Source organism: Cucurbita pepo, chromosome 14 (genome assembly GCF_057944985.1).
Source record: "Cucurbita pepo subsp. pepo isolate OVF chromosome 14, ASM5794498v1, whole genome shotgun sequence".
Lineage (NCBI taxonomy): Eukaryota > Viridiplantae > Streptophyta > Magnoliopsida > Cucurbitales > Cucurbitaceae > Cucurbita > Cucurbita pepo.
In genome coordinates, this window is record NC_141811.1 from 6,444,213 (window position 1) to 6,460,544 (window position 16,332).

The 16,332-nt window shown below is 37.3% G+C and overlaps 3 protein-coding genes and 1 pseudogene across 4 annotated transcripts; 1 reads left to right on the forward strand and 3 right to left on the reverse strand.

The window, feature by feature from the left end:
• Positions 1-2,130: 2,130 nt before the first annotated feature.
• LOC111810487 (monodehydroascorbate reductase, seedling isozyme pseudogene) lies at positions 2,131-3,951 on the reverse strand (annotated as a pseudogene).
• Positions 3,952-5,295: 1,344 nt separating this feature from the next.
• Positions 5,296-7,126, forward strand: LOC111810314 (uncharacterized). Its single transcript, XM_023697010.2, has 2 exons — positions 5,296-6,068; positions 6,519-7,126. The coding sequence occupies exons 1-2, from the start codon at positions 5,417-5,419 to the stop codon at positions 6,914-6,916; spliced, it is 1,050 nt and encodes a 349-aa protein (XP_023552778.1). The 5' UTR covers positions 5,296-5,416; the 3' UTR covers positions 6,917-7,126.
• Positions 7,127-8,168: 1,042 nt separating this feature from the next.
• On the reverse strand, positions 8,169-12,681 carry CCDA (cytochrome c biogenesis protein family). Of its 2 annotated transcripts, none has more exons than XM_087117383.1 (12): positions 12,425-12,681; positions 12,134-12,271; positions 11,885-11,940; positions 11,196-11,347; positions 11,020-11,105; positions 10,902-10,933; positions 9,824-9,985; positions 9,597-9,669; positions 9,415-9,515; positions 8,615-8,707; positions 8,435-8,481; positions 8,169-8,340 (listed from the first exon to the last, which is right to left on the reverse strand). In XM_087117383.1, the coding sequence occupies exons 1-12, from the start codon at positions 12,510-12,512 to the stop codon at positions 8,268-8,270; spliced, it is 1,101 nt and encodes a 366-aa protein (XP_086973509.1). In that variant the 5' UTR covers positions 12,513-12,681; the 3' UTR covers positions 8,169-8,267. The 2 variants fall into 2 exon arrangements, with proteins under 2 accessions (XP_086973509.1, XP_023553444.1); XM_023697676.2 differs by having other exon boundaries at positions 11,196-11,326; positions 12,425-12,680.
• A 641-nt stretch (positions 12,682-13,322) lies between these two features.
• Positions 13,323-15,263, reverse strand: LOC147789400 (uncharacterized). Its single transcript, XM_087117384.1, has 3 exons — positions 15,081-15,263; positions 14,817-14,871; positions 13,323-13,566 (listed from the first exon to the last, which is right to left on the reverse strand). The coding sequence occupies exons 1-3, from the start codon at positions 15,163-15,165 to the stop codon at positions 13,407-13,409; spliced, it is 300 nt and encodes a 99-aa protein (XP_086973510.1). The 5' UTR covers positions 15,166-15,263; the 3' UTR covers positions 13,323-13,406.
• Between the last annotated feature and the right edge of the window lie 1,069 nt (positions 15,264-16,332).

The following is a 16,332-nucleotide window of genomic DNA, read 5'->3' on the forward strand; positions in this document are numbered from 1 at the left end:
AATACTTCCATAGGGTCAAATTGATTTGTCAGGAGATTACTAAATTTGATCTGGGGTCCATCATTGGAGAAGCTCGAACGAAGAGGATTAATCCACAGATTGTAACTAGAATATATAAGTTTTATTGTTGTTGTATAAGGATAATCCGTTCAACCATTGCTTGTAGAGTTTGAAATTTGCTAGCCAGCCAAAAATTTATGGCTATGCAAATGGGAGGCATCACGCTAAAGAGTGGAGAAGAAGCACTCTACACAAGTAAAAGTCGGAGCAACAGTAAGTCGCATGGATACAAAAATAGCGACAAAGAAAGAAACTGCATAACCTAGGAGAACTCAGAAGAATGACTACCAGAGATTTGAAGGCATTTTATATAATTGTAGAAAGAGGTGATACATGTCTAAGGATGGTTGATCCAAGAAAAAGTCCGTAAAAAATAATACAGCAACCTCCAAAATGGAGATGGAGGATGAATGGGATGCAGAGCTACTATGTGTTTTAGAACAAGATGAGCTAGCACTCATGACAATGATGGGAGAGCATAACGATTATGAGAATGACTTGATCGTTGATCCAGGATACTCAATGCACATGACTGTCAATCCAGGTGGTGTGTAGAAGCATGGTGGCCCTAAAAAAAGAAAGTCTTATCAAACTCGAACAACATTAGAGAAATTCTACCACAAAAGACTAGGAGATGTCAAAGTCATCTTGATATGAACCAAGAGACATCAATCATACAATATACTTCAATGAAGATGTGAAGAAAAGGTTGTCAAAATTATCAAAAGATGTTTCAACTCATGCTACATTGAAGAAGAATGAAGTTTGATTGATGTCTCTTGGTTCATATCACATCTTTTGCTAGAGGATTTATAAAATAAAGCGTACCCTGGATGGGTATGTCGAGAGATAAAAGGTTTAATATGTAGCTTGAGGATTCTCTCAACAATATGGAGTAGACTATGATGAAACGTTTAGTTCAGTGGCTAAGATCACTACCGTATGGGTCTTGCTAGCGCTTGTCGTAAGTAAAAATTGGAAATTATGGCAAATGGATGTGAAAAATGTTTTCTTGCATGAAGAGCTGGCTCAAAAGATTTACATGAACCAACTAAAGGGCTTTAAGAATGTAGTTGGTATCATAAGTCGGTACATGCAAAGTCCAAAAAAAACCTCATTTGGATGCAGCTCGACGGATCTTGAGATATGTCAAAGGTACAATCAATTATGACTTTTTTGTAAAAAAAAAAAAAAAAAGCAAAAACTGCAAGCTAGTTGGGTATTATGATACTGACTATGGAGACCATGATACCCACAAATCAACCACTGGGTATGTGTTTAAGATCGGTTCAAGAACAATTTCTTAGTACAGCAAAAGACAACCAACAATATCATTGTCAACTAGAAATAAAGTACAAAACATCGACGGGAGCAACTCAAGAAAGTACGTGGTTAAAACTCTTAAAAGAGTATTTGCACGAGAAAGTTAACTTTCTGGTACCACTCCATTGCACCAACTAGTCTACCGTTCACCTAGTAGAAAATCTTGAAGGAAGAAAATGTATGACCAAGTGGCAAACTTGCCAATATGAAGGCTTTCATTGTCAATTCAACATGGTGCGGCGAATAAGGACCCGTGCTGAAAGGGAATGTTAAAAAATCATCACTAGTCTAATAGGGTCAAACTTAAAAATTGTACTAGCACATTGTCTATATACTTTAGAAACAAAGAAAATAACTAAATATTTTAGGAAAATGATTAAGATATTTTAGGAATAAATTGTCTGACCTCTCCTATGAATACCCTCCACTCCCAAGCACAGTAGAATATAGTAGTTTCTACAAAATGTCATGTAATCTCTTCTTGATTGGTCTTAATAAAGAATGTGCGTGTTCCTACAAAAGAGTTGTGTTCAATAGATCGCTCATCACATAATTGCTCCAAGCAGAACACGCTTAATTTTGAATTTTCTAAGGTTTAGCTACCGAAAAAAAAAGGTACACGGTTGGTATAGGTAGTAACTTTCAATTCTTTTGAGTCTTTCTTAGTCATCCTATTTTCAGGATCACTCTTATTCATATATGGTCTCGGTTTATTTATGTACTCGTCCGTTATTCATATATGGTCTCCATTTATCATATAAAACCAATAGCAAATATTTGCAAATACAAGTGCAGGCTTGCAGTTATGATCTTGCTTGAGAGATGTCTATAGTTCAGACAACATATGTTTTCTCGAAATCCTGAAGTTCGAAAGCAAAAGAAACACCTTTGTCTTTCAATTCTTGTAAATCCTCAACCATATGCTGATGCCATACCAAATTCTCAATGGCCTTGTTTTCTTCATCACTCCCTCCCTCTAAGAAACCTCCCATTATTCTCCCATCTTTGATCCAATAACACCCAAACTTCGGCTTCTTCGCTCTCGGATTTCTATTTCCAAACACCACGGTTGCATCTCCGACGTTGTCTCCGTAAAACCGCCACGACAGATCGAAAACACGCGAGTAAAAGTAGGGTACATAATCATATTCTTCAACAACCTCCCCCTTTGCCATGATACCCTCCACAACTTTCATAGCTGATTTTCTTGCATGATCAACATGTTCAACTCTCCTCATCTCATTATAAATCTTCATCGGAAACCAAGCCACGTCCCCGATCGCATACACGTCGTCGATGCTCGTTTTAAACAACCCATCCGTTTTAATCCCTCCTCTACTCATCTCAATCTGCCCTTGGAATAGCCTTGTAGAAGGTCTTGCACCAACCCCAACTACAACAAAGTCAGCTTCTAACTCCCTCCCATTTTTTAGCTTCACCTTCTTTACCTCACCGCTCGAATCGGCTTCGAGCTCGATCACAGACGTCTCGTTTATGAGATTAATCCCTCTTGACATGTAGTATCGCTCGTAGAATTCAGCGATCTCTTTCGTAAATAGTCGGGACATGAGCCATGGATCATTATACACCATTGTGACACTCAAATTGTTGAGTTTTAAAGCTGCGCCAACTTCAAGTCCAATGTATCCACCTCCAACAACTACAACTTTCCCATTTTTTTTAACTCTAATTTCTTCAATAATTTTATCAGCATCTTTAACATCTCTCAAATACAAAACATTCTTGGCTTGATCATCTCCTTTTACACCAAAATCACTCAATTTTTTAACCCTTGATCCTGTTGCAATGATCAAAGCTCCAAACTTTAAAATTCTACCATTTTCACTTCTCAAAGCTTTGGAATTAAGCGTTGCTTCCACAATCTTTGTGTTGAGTATCAATTCTATCCCTTTCTCCTCATACCAATTAGGATCCAATCTCTCCCCTCCACTCCCAACACAAACATGAAACTCCGGCAGCCTCGCCGCATTCGTCGGAAATAGATATCCCTTGCTGAGCGCGGGACGTTCGTATGGCGCTACCGACTCCTCCGAAACGATGACGAGCTGCCCCGGCTTCACGCCTTGTTTAACGAACTCCCTTGCGGCATATCCTGCTGCCACTCCTCCTCCAAGAATCAAGTACTTGAAGAACTTGGGGAGGTAGTAATTACCTTCTTCAAGTAGCTGTTTTGCCTCGTTCATCTTGTTTACAACATGCCTTCCATAGAGATAAACAGGAACTGTACTGAAAAGGTTCCATTTTTGGATTGATCTTTCGATGTGTTCTACTTGGTCTATCAATGCCTCTACTTTCTCCTCCCATTCGTCGCTTCCTTCCCAACTCGAACTTCGATCGAGTTCTTCTAATTGGGTCACTAGATTCCTTGATGTTTTTTGTAGGACGGCCAAGTTTTCTTCAAAATTTGTGTAAATCTTCCATTTTTTGTTGATTCTATCCCATATGAACGACCCCATATTGCTCTTTCCTGCACGGTACGATCTATTAGACATAAAATTGAATATCAGAAGAAACAGTACCTGGACTGTATCCGAGTTGAAGATATGAATATAGAGTGAAAAGATATCAATGGATGATATAACCGACATTGTCTATATTTATAAGACAAAAAAATGACACACAAATGAAAGATCAAGAAAGGTATCGGAATGAACTGTAAAGAAGCAAAGAATTGTTTCAAGAATTAGCCAACAATTAAGATACATTGGCTTTTTTTTCTTTTTTCTTTTTTTTCATGTATTATTATTATAATTAGTGTTGCATCCAAACATATTCTCATTCATTTCTTATATTATTTCATATAACTTTTCATGATTTAACCCTTTTATTTGATATGTTAATTTGATTTTCATTTAGTTTCGTCCTACGATCCTAAATCACCCCTGAAATGGATCGTCGTTGATAGAAGGACCATCGTTATTCACTAGTACGATTTAGGGTTTTGGGTTTCATTGCCAGTGTGACCTTACTTGCTTGAGAAGAAAATGAAGGAGGATTGAGAAAGGCTCGTTGTGTGGTTGCTAGTTCCATGAGAGGGAGAGGGAGCAATCCATTTGGACAAGGTTCGATACATGTGACATACATAAATGCATGAGATCTCATGTCCCTGAGTGAAGAGGTTCTATACCCAAATCAAATCCGAATCATTCTACCAATAATTATCATCATGACTTTCATCTTGCATCATCATATAATCTAAAATACGGCTTTACATGGCAAATGGCAAAACATAGCATGACTGTCAGTGGAGAATATATACGGTGTCGTTTTGCTATTACGGCATATTCGTTTTGTAAATTTAAATTTCTCTCTCTATATCTGGTGGTACAAATGAAGGGAAGTCGGTTGGCTGGAGCGGGTGGATTGGCACGTGGGATACAACAGTGGATCCACCGCCCAATGGATCCGGGTCTCCGCTTTCAACGGTCTTATTTTTCGTTAAATATAGCCGTTGGAAACTGGCCACCTTTTCAAATATTTAAATCATCCACCCCTGTCCTTTCCTTCCCCACTGCAAACACTCTCGCCATGTGTTATTACATAAATGCCCCTTCAAATTAACTACTACTTCTATCTTATATAATTCAACTCATATTTTCTTTTTTAGATTATTTAATATCATTAATTATAAGATTTAATGTAATATCCTATAAATAAATTGTCAAAAACTAGTGAGAGTTCTTTTATTATTATTTTTTTCAATTTTAAATTGTGAAAATAATTTATTTTTCTTTTAAACAATCAATATTATTTTTTATCATTAAAAATACTATTTAATATTTAATAGTTGTAAATAAATAAAACAAAACACTATTTAATATTTAATAATAATAATAAAAAAAAAATGGAAAAATATATGGAGGAGGTCAGTATATATAAAAGGGCTATTTGCATAAAAGCCTGGTGCCTTTCAACCAACCATTTCTCTCTGTTCCGCGCCCCACCGCCAAGAATCTCAGGTAAACCAGATCAATCGCGAAGGTAAGATTCTAAGCCTCACCGGAAAATCGCCATGTCGATTCTCTCCTCTAACTCCAGCTACCAGTGGATCCTCTCTCTCAAGATCCTCTTAGTTTCCACCGGAGTTTTGTCCATGGCCGTCTTTCTGAAGCTCTCTGTTCCAGTGGTGTCCGATTTCATCGTCTCTGAAATCCCTTCCATCTGGACCTGCTTTCTCTCCTGGTTAACACCTCCTTATCTCTACTTGCTTATTAATTGCATAATCATCAGTATTGTTGCCTCTTCTAAGTTCCAGCCTAAGCTGGAGGATGATGCTTCCGTACCGCCGATTCCTCAGACGATCGCTCCATTTCCGGTTGCTAAGATCTCCTCGGCGTATGCTGTGTGTGGCGGTAGCGAAATTTTTAATGGATACAGTTACAACGCGATTCCGAACGTTGCGACGAACGTTTCGGACCTTCAAATCGAAGAATCGAACGGCGTGTACGGACGGATGAAGGTAGAATCTAGGGTTTCTGAAATGGAGAAGAAAGGGGAGAATGATTCTTTGTTTAAAACTTCTGATGAGAGTGGTGTATCGAGCCCGATTACCAACGCTCTGCAGAGGAAAGATTCCATCGGACTTATGTTTTCAAATGAGAACGAGAGACCGCCGGTTTCTTCAAGAATCGGCCAACGGAAACTCGTGAAAGCTAGTCCTGAAGGTTCGATCTCTTTCTCTCTGCTTTTTTTAGTACATCAATATGGTTTCTGCTATAGCTGGTTAGTAAAATCACTGCTCATTTCGCCATTCCAATAGATTTTAGTGAATGTAAGAATTAGATGACTGAAATTTCTCTGTAATGAAAACCCCGGCGGTTTCAGACTATCGTGCCGGAGAAGATCGCCGGATCCAGTCCGTAACACAATGAACCAAACGAAACCGATTTTCTTTTCTTTTCTGGTAAATTTTTATTTTGAAAAAGCTGTCAGAAACACTGAGCCTTACGATGGAAGGTCACGCATCTGATTAATCTCAGTGCCGTTAAATGGCTGTAACCAACGGGCCAAGTTCCATTTATAATACCGAAACTACCCTTCAAATGGATTATAATTCGAAAGTGGCAAAAAGAGTAATTAAAGTGAAGTTTGCGTGTGTTTTGTTGGCCGTGCAGGAAAGCCGTTGGGAGTTTCAAAACCGAAGCGGCAGGAGACATTGGAGAGCACGTGGAGAACAATAACGGAAAGAAGGTCGATGCCGCTAACGAGGCACTTGAGAAAGTCGGACACGTGGGAGTCACACGGGCGAAGAGGCGCCGCTCTAGTGGACCCGGCGACGCCGCCATCGAAGGTGATGAAGAAGTCGGGGACGTTCAACGAACGGAGCAGCGGCGGTTCGCCGAGTCCGTCGCCCGGAAGCTCGGGGAGGGTGAAGAGAGAACCGTCGCTGACTCAGGACGAGTTGAACCGCCGAGTTGAGGCCTTTATCAAGAAGTTCAACGACGAGATGAGGTTGCAGAGACAGGAATCGTTCAAGCAGTACGAGGAGATGGTGGGCCATGGAGCCCACTAGTTTTTTAATGAAACTTTTGGGCCTAGAAAGTTTGTTCTGGGCCTTTCTCAACGAAGAACACAAAAGAAAAAAAAAAAAAAAAAACATAAAAAAAATGGCACCTTTTAATTTGTTTGTGGAGGAAATTTTATCATTTCCTTTGTCTTTATTTTCTTATTTATTTTCCAATTTATAAATAGAGAGATATTATTAGATAAGGAATTAAGGATAGTAGTGGATTTTATTTTCTGTTTGTGGGGTGAGGTTTATATTAAAGATTTAAAGTTTTTTTTTTTTTTCTTTTAAACATTTTGTTATTAAATTAATAAAAATATTTCTTAAAACTAAGTTTGGAATAAAAATTGTTAATACTTTTATTTCAAATATATAATTTTTAAAAGTTTTTATCACTTTCATTTTAAAAAATAACTTTATAAAACTGGTTATATGATGTTTCAAAAACATTTATTATAAATTTATAGTCGACATTTATTTATATTAGCGACCATAAAAAATCGATATATGGGTTTTCCCTTTCGTGTTTCTCCTCAAGGCTTTAAAATGCACTAGGGAAGGTTTCCACACCTCCCTTTAAAACGCGTATGCAAGGGAAGGTTTCCACACCTCCTTTTAAAAAGCGTCCACAGGGGAAGGTTTCCACACCTCCCTTTAAAACGCGTCTGCAGGGAAGGTTTCCACACCTCCTTTTAAAACGCGTCTGCAAGAGAAGGTTTCCACACCTCCCTTTAAAACGCGCACTAGGGAAGGTTTCCACACCTCCCTTTCCTGCTTCCCCTTAAAGCTTTAAAACGCGTCTGCTAAGGAAGGTTTCCACACCTCCCTTTCGTGCTTCCCCTCAAGGTTTTAAAATGCATCTACTAAAAGAAGGTTTCCACACCCTTATAAATGGTGGATTGTTCTACTCCCCAACCAATGTAGGACATCACAATCCAAATATATATATAAAAGTTGAAAATATTGATATTAATTTTAAAAATTCATGAATATTTTTTTAAATAGGGTAGAATGTCATTTTTTAACTTTTTCAAAAAAAATTATATATATTAGTGAAACTTTTAAAAATTTGAAAGCATTTTAAAAACTAAATACCAACAATTTTGGTCTAAAATTAACGTAAGAGTATTTTTTAAAACTTTTATGAAATTATAAGGGTATTATTGAAACTTTTAAATCGTTTGATTAAGATGAAGCGTAGAGTATAGATAATTTCATCGTCAACATGCAACGTTATTTCAAAAATAACGCCTTACACTAAATGGGTAATAGAGATGATTATGATTGAAGGTTGAATAAACATTTACAGAGGGTTGAGCTTATCCACATCAAATTGAAGAACTGGAAATAATCTGTTCTACATTGCCATGGTGACTGGAAATAATCTGTCCAAGAAACTATAAACACCTCCCCCCAACAGTAATGCTCCACTGCAAGCATCAACAACAAATACAACCACCACCACCGATCAACAATTCATCTGTTCATCTTATTCATGTGAAGTATGAGTTTAAAAGGAATTACCTTATAGGATTAATCCATGATGAGAACTTGCGGAATGACAGAAGGCTCTGCACTCATGTAACCACTCGTTTAGGACAAAAAATCAATCCAAAATGAATAATTAGAGCATCAAAAAATAACCCAATGGGGCTCAGCTGATACTCTTCTGATTCTCATTCCTATTATATATAACCATGTTACCTGCAATGCTCCAGCGAATGAGGCAGCAAGAAGTAACGGCACGACATACCCCGTTGTGTACGTCAAGAGGAGGCTTCCACCGACGATGGGATCCTGTTATAAAGAGAGTACTCACTAACAGGAATGCTAAAAAGGAAAGGATTAATATTGTTAGACGAACACGACTCTCCACAATGGTATGATACTTTGAGCATAAGCTCTCGTGGCTTTGCTTTGGCCTTCCCCAAAAGGCTTCATACCAATGGAGAGAGTATTCTCTGTTTATAAACCCATGATCATTCTCTAAATTAGCCGATGTGGGACTTTCATCATCCAATACCTCCCCTCGAACAAAGCACGCCTCCCCTTAACCGAGCCTCGACTCCTTTGGAGTCTTGGTCATTTTTTACTGCGTTCGAGGAGGCTTGACTCATTTTTCTTTTTGGAGTCCTTTGTTCGACATTTGAGGATTTACCAATCTATTGGCACGACTAAGTTTAGGGCATGACTCTGATACCATGTTAAACAAACACGACTCTCCACAATAGTATGATATTGTCCACTTTGAACATAAGCTCTCATGGCTTTGCTTTGGGCTTCCCCAAAAGACCTCATACCAATGGAGAGAGTATTCTTTGTTTCTAAACCCAGGATCATTACCTAAATTAGCCGACGTGGGACTTTCATCATCCAACAAATATAACCTTCTTACGCTCTCGTGTATAATATGGTAGAAACTATGATATGAAATAAAAAACGACAACAGGTCGATATCATATTAAGATCGAAGTCATATCAGTATAAGAAACGATTTAAGGCACCTTGGATGTAGCTACATATCCAAGTAAAGTAGCCAGCACAGGAGTACTGCAAGGAGATGCTGCTAAAGCAAACGTTAGCCCAGCCAGATATGCTTGCACGCCTAACACATCAAATTTAAAGGCTTGTTAGAGCATTCAAATGAGTAAGCAAGTGGTCAACAAGTAATGAAGGTGCCAGTTACTTGATGGAAAGTTGGCAGCAGCAGAACGGGGATCGAAATTGTCGAAGAATGAGGGTAGTTGCAACTCAATTATCTGTGCAATTCGTGATCAATTATACAACAAATCCATCAAAAGATTCGCAGAGTAATATTTACATATAAGTGAAACTGATATCTATTTATAATGAGACAAAGAATTAGTATACAAAATTCGTAGTTGATACAGAAAATCAAGGTTTGATGAGTACCTCCAGGAGGTTTAGGCCCATAATAACAGCTAAGCCTGAAGCAGCTAATGGTAAACCTTGGCCAATCTGTCCATATGCCTTTCCAGCAAAGGAAGCTGCTATGCCTAACAGTGCTAGGGTCGTAGCAAGTCCTAATGCAAAAGCAACAGAGTTTCCAACAACCTGAAAATAAGAAGAGACCAATTCAAATTCCAATTAACTGTCTGTCTCAACGCACGACCGTCAGCACGTATTTTTTACAATTTCCACGGAAACTATCTCACCTAAACATGCATATTCATCCCAAGCATCAGATCAGACGGATTTCAATAGAAATGCTCTCAAGTTCAAAGTAGAGGAAGAACTATGAAGACTCTGGCATCATAGAACCATTGAATAGTTTCTTTCTAGTCCTGGTTCATTACTATTATTTTTCTGTAACCATGTTGTTGAAGGCTACTAGCTCCTTACAATATATATACTCATGACCGACGCCACTAACCCCGCAAAGGATACGTCTACCCAAAGCCCAAATTCATAGACAATATGGGTTTTAAATTACTAAAGACCCATTTGATAACCATTTGGTTTTTCTTGTTTATTTAAAATTAAACTTATAAGCACTAATTGTGAGATCCCACATCGGTTGAAGAGGGGAATGGATCATTCTTTATAAGGGTGTGGAAACCTCTCTCTAGTAAACGCGTTTTAAAAACCTTGAGGGGAAGCCCGAAAGGAAAAGCCCAAAGAAGACAATATCTGCTAGCAGTGGGCTTGGGCTGTAAAACTAACTCTACCTATAAGTTTATTTGTTTTGTTATTCACTTTTGACCAATGTTTTCAAAAACTAAGTCAAGTTTTGAAAATGAGAAGAAAAACTGTGATAAAAAACTTGTTTTCGTTTTAAAAATTTGACTATGAATTCAAGTGTTTCTTTAAGAAAGGTGGAAAACATGTTATGGGAAGACAGGCTGAGCCTAGGACCTTGAATGTATTGCCAAACATCCGGAGCTTAATTAATTAAAACATTTCTACAATTTGATACTACGTCAAACAGAGCAAGAGGAGAAAACCGAAACTCGCTTAGAAAATAATTTACCTCTGCTCTGCTCTTCCCTGATCCAAATGCTCCTACAAAGTTCCATTGGATCACCACATTAACACGAGACACCAAATAACATCCCGAAATTTCGAAAACGAGTGTACAAAATGCTTACCTATGTAACCAAGTGTCAAAGGCAAAACACTCAGCGTACAAGGGGAAAGGCTGGTTACAAACCCTGCTCCAAAAATTACTGCCAAACTGTATATAGGAATAGAAAAGAGCCGTTTACTATCAAATTCAAATCATTAAAAGCCATGAAAAGTAAAGGGAAGAAAAACCAGACTGAACCTAGTAAAACTCAGAGCAGATAACTGATCCTGAACTGCAACATTAGCCTGTTGTCCAGCTGAATACAAGAAGCCTCCAATCCAATCTCCAATGCCACCATCAGCCAGTGTATAAACAGAAGCAGCTCCTTCCTGACTTGAAGGAAAATAATTCTAGTTCCTGATATAATATACAGTTATACACCAAGCAATATACGTACGCCGACTAATTTATTTACCATGATATCCAATTTATAGAGACCAACATCTCAAGCAAGCAAGCTAAGATGGCGAGTAATGCTAAAGAGCAGCCCTGTTACCAAGCTTCAGTTTCTTTTGCAGTCATAATGAAGTAACCATTCTTATATGACCAAGGGAAAATAGAAATACACATAGATTTCATCAAGATTCTAAAGGAATTGCTGAAAATATTAATCAACATCTTTAAAAATAATTAAATGAATGGATTTTAGGGAATTAAGCCTCAAAAGAATATAGAAATTGAGATCTTTGTAACGGCTCAGGTTCACCGCTGGCAGATATTATCCTCTTTGGCCTTTTCCTTTCGGGCTTCCCCTCAAGGTTTTTAAAACACATCTGCTAAGGAGAGATTTCTACACCCTTATAAAGGGTGTTTCGTGCTCCTCCCCAACCGATGTGGGATCTCACACGCTTTGGAAAACACAATATGCGAAGACTATAAACTCTTACCCACATATGCTCTAAACTTTCAGCCTTTGCTGCGTCTACTGCAAGGAAACTTGTAGCTGGAAACATAGAAATTGAAATAAAATTAAGAATATGCATAGTAAACCCAGCAGAGTTGAAACCTCAGATTGCTTAAGAATCATCCATTCATTTACTTATGAAATTGCCAATCATAGTTATGTAATGAACAAACTATAATCAAAACAGAATAATCCATATCCACACAAGACTTGGATAAGTTATTAGGATTACCAGAAACGGCATTTACAAAAGCCATGGCATGAAAATGATTGCTGCTGTTTGTACTCTCCACTAACTCATCAATATCTTTAGTTTGATCCTGAGCTGCGGATTGTCCCCCAAGAAATTTCAAAGGGGCGACATATTTACCTAAAGAAACCAGTGAGCCTCTATTAGAAAGTTGAATATACATGGTGATCAAAACATCCCCCACAGTTCAAAAGTATTCGCCACTCCCATAGGTATACAGACAGAGAAGGGAATCATTTCAACCGACAACGGCAACCAAATTAGAGGTATTACCTGGCGGCCTGCCGAGTAAAGGTTTAGAGGTTGAAATTTTGATGGAATTGATGCCGAAACCACCAGAATGGGTCATAAGGAAACCCATTTGAAAAATTGGGGAAGAACTCCGGAATTTGGAGCGGAGTTAATCGATAGTCGGATGCTCAGAAGGGTTGAAGGAAGTGGACCCTGTGGATGTGGGGGCGGGCTGTTGTGGGTGGCAGTTGCCAAAGCTTTCTTCCGCTCACAAACTCAAAGAAGAAGAAAAATAAGCAAAGCGAGAGAGTGATATTTTCGCAACCCTGGTCTACAGTCAGCCACGTCAAAACATTTTTTTTTTTTTTTTTTTTTTTTTTTTTTTTTTTTTTTTTGAGTTTGGTCTATTTTTTGAATTATCCTCTTTGAATAATTAGATATGCACATGCCTCCGCATTGATATGTTTTACTTACGAACCCTTCATGTTTTTATATTTCAAGATTTTACAAATTACTTATATCATCACATCGACTTATGTATGAGTTGTCAGTTTGTAATGTATTTCTAAACGATGTCGTATTAAATTTAATTTTTCTTTATGTGCATGCGCGTTTAAAAGTTTTAAATTAAATGAGAATTTTTAAATATTCTACCTCAATAAGTAACAATCTAAGGTTCGAGTCCTGCAAAAAACGAGTCATTAGAGTCTATCTCATGCCTAAATTGAGAGCTAAAAATATAATTAATTCATTAAGAAAAGACAGTAATTACATGGATACAATTTGTCTCCGATATTCAACTAGGTCCATAAAGTCTGTGTGCGTACTAATGATAACACTAAAAGTGTAAATTTAATTTTAAAAAAATTTAAAATGTTCAAATATAATTTTTTTAAAATAATGTTCAAATAAATATTTAATGTATTTGATACAATAAATGTTAAATATAAAAGGAAAATATATTTAATTTAAAGTATTTAAATCAATATTTAACATATCAAATATAAGAAAAGCCACATTTCTATCATTCATACAATGTTTTTGCAGAATGTATTCTTGTAGTTTTGCTCTGATTTTTCAATATTTTCTCCGCCGACTGCTCGTTCTTGGATATGGCCTTTGCTTTCGCCATTGTCTTCCTAACATTCTTTGATCGCTTCATTGGTCTTCCCTTTTTCAATTTTCTGTCACAACAATGAGTAATGATCAGAGTCTGTGGCCCAAACAGGGAAAAGGTGGCTTCAAATTTCCATAACAACCAAAGTTAAACAGCAATGCATACTATCAAAACCCAAGGAATTGTCTTGTTTGGTTAGTATTAACAGATGCATACTATCCAACCATTCCCCAGGTAATTGACTGGGATTCAGCAAATTCTAGATCAAATGCCAATAATCTTTGAAAACATGGGTGGGTTTCAACCATAATCTTCAAGGCATTAACAAATTGAGCATCATACCAATTTACATGCACACGTTCATTTTCATTTGAAAAGCATCGTATTCAATACAACAGAAACCAATAGTACCATTTTACATTTTACTAATACAGGAAAGATAAACAAGTGACAATGTCACCATTCAAAGTTCAGTCAATTTGAAAGGGTTGTTTCGCTCCCGAAAACACTCTACAAGTCCCAAGATAACTGATCTTCCTCCCCTCCTTCCTACTCTCCCACTTTACCCTTTTACCCTCTCAAGTATAAACATTTACAATTGGGGGCCTAACAGTTGTCTATATTAGTAAGTTTGGTGGCTAGAAACGAATCAAAGGGGTGCATAAGATGCTTCCTACTAATGTAGTAAATGCTCTTGAAGGAAACCAAGAGTAAAGTACTCCTCAAGTATATTAAAATTATCATGGTGTTATTTTGAGAATATAAATGCATGAAAAACACTCTGGACACTCAGGTACATACACATCTAATGAGAAGAACGGCATAAAAAATAGAATTTCAATGAAAAAAGTTGAACAAGGTCATCAAGATAGACCATAGAAGGTTTTCCCTCATTTACCCTTTCCAAGACGTATTCCTCGCACTGTTTTCACTAATTATTAGCCATGTAGCTAAGCATTTAAAGTTATAAGCGACCCACCAATTATAATAATAATAATCAGTAGTAATGTGGCTACATATGAAAGGTAGCAGTATGGAATCAAAAGTTTCCTGGGAGTAATCCACTACTTTTTGTGGTAAGATGCTCAATTTACTCTAATCAGAGAAGTTATGCCCATTATAATATCACCCCTAATTTTTCAGCCTCATCCGAAAATGAACGAATTTGGGCCAATCATAACAAAGATTAGGAACTGAGAGCACACGAATTAAAAACAAAAAACAACAAAAGCGCAGAATGGAATTGGCGTTAAAGTGAAACTACGTCCCAGGCCATGAAATTAAAGAATAAACCACAATTCCCAGGTAGAAGCTTACAGATTGAGAGCGCCGGAAGCTGGTTTATGAACTGCAGACTCAGACACGTCCATCGCTATAGATTCAAGCGGAAATAAGTTAAAATTTCAAAACTACTCAAAGAAAACATATAGTATAAAAAAAAATAATAAATAAAAAGAGTTCTGAAACATCTTAAAGAGGATCAACGAAGAAATAAGGACAAGTACAAACATCTGGAGTATACAATTCTCAATCTATCTGAAAATACTATCTGCAATCCCTTCTAAAACAACTCAAACGTACCTTGAGGGAGCTCTTGAGCGGTATTTTCGGCTATGTCCATTGAAATAGCCCCACTTCGCTTCTTCTTATTCTTGTTCTTCGCCATCGCTGAGAGATAAGCGCTGAGGAGACTAACAACGAAAACCCTAAGGAAGAAAAAAGCAAGAAGCGAGAAGGAGCTTCACCGGCCAGAAGCTGTAGTCGAATATTGAACGACATAAATTTATTTTGGGCTGTTTGTTGGCCCATGAAACAATTATATGGGCCTTTTAACTTTTATTGGGCCTTATGGCCCGCTTCCGAAAAGTGGATAATAACGACCAAAGTCCAACGACTATTTTATTAAACTAATATTTAAAACGTGTCAGGCACGTGAAATTTCTAATTTATTTTATTGAACAGTTAAATTAAGTGTGAATTTATCACTTTATACTAAATAATTTAAATTTTATAAAAATTAAATTTAATCATTGTAAGCATATATTATAAGTTGTTTTCATACATATTGTCAGATCTCACATCGATGGGAGAGAAACGAGTGCCAGCGAGGACACTGAACCCCAAAGAGAGGTGGATTGTGGACCCCACACTAATTGAAGAGAGGAACGAGTGCTAGCGAGGACGCTGGGCCATGGAGAGGGTGGATTGAAAGATTCCACATCGATTGGGGAGGAGAATGAAGCATTTTTTTATAAGGGTGTGAAAACCTCTTTTTAGTAGACGCGTTTTAGAAACATTGAGGAGAAACCTGAAAAGAAAGCCCAAATAAGACAATATCAGCTAACAGTAGGCTTGGACTGTTACAAATGGTATTAGAGTCAGACACCAAACGATGTGCCAGCGAGGACTCTAGGCTCCAAATGGATTGGATAGTGTGATTCCACATTAGTTGGAGGAAAATGAAGCATTTTTTTTTTTTTTTATAAGGGTATGGAAATCTCTCACCAGTAAACCCGGTTTAAAAACCTTAAGAAGAAGCCTGGGGAAAAACCTTGTTGGGAAACTTTGTAGTCCTCAATCGAACAAATAGATGAGAAAAACCTTGTTGGGATATGGAGCATGATGCTTGTAGTATATATCCATTAGGATTAGGCATGTCTTTCTTCATTTTTTGTATTCTACCTTTGACCAATATTCCTCTTATATTTTCTCTCTCTTGTTCTTTGTGTTTATCTTCATCAAGTGTGTGCATTGTTGAACGATTACTGGTGTCAGAACTAACAACTGATATCGATCCTAATAAATCATATTAAGACTATAGAGCCTATTAGAT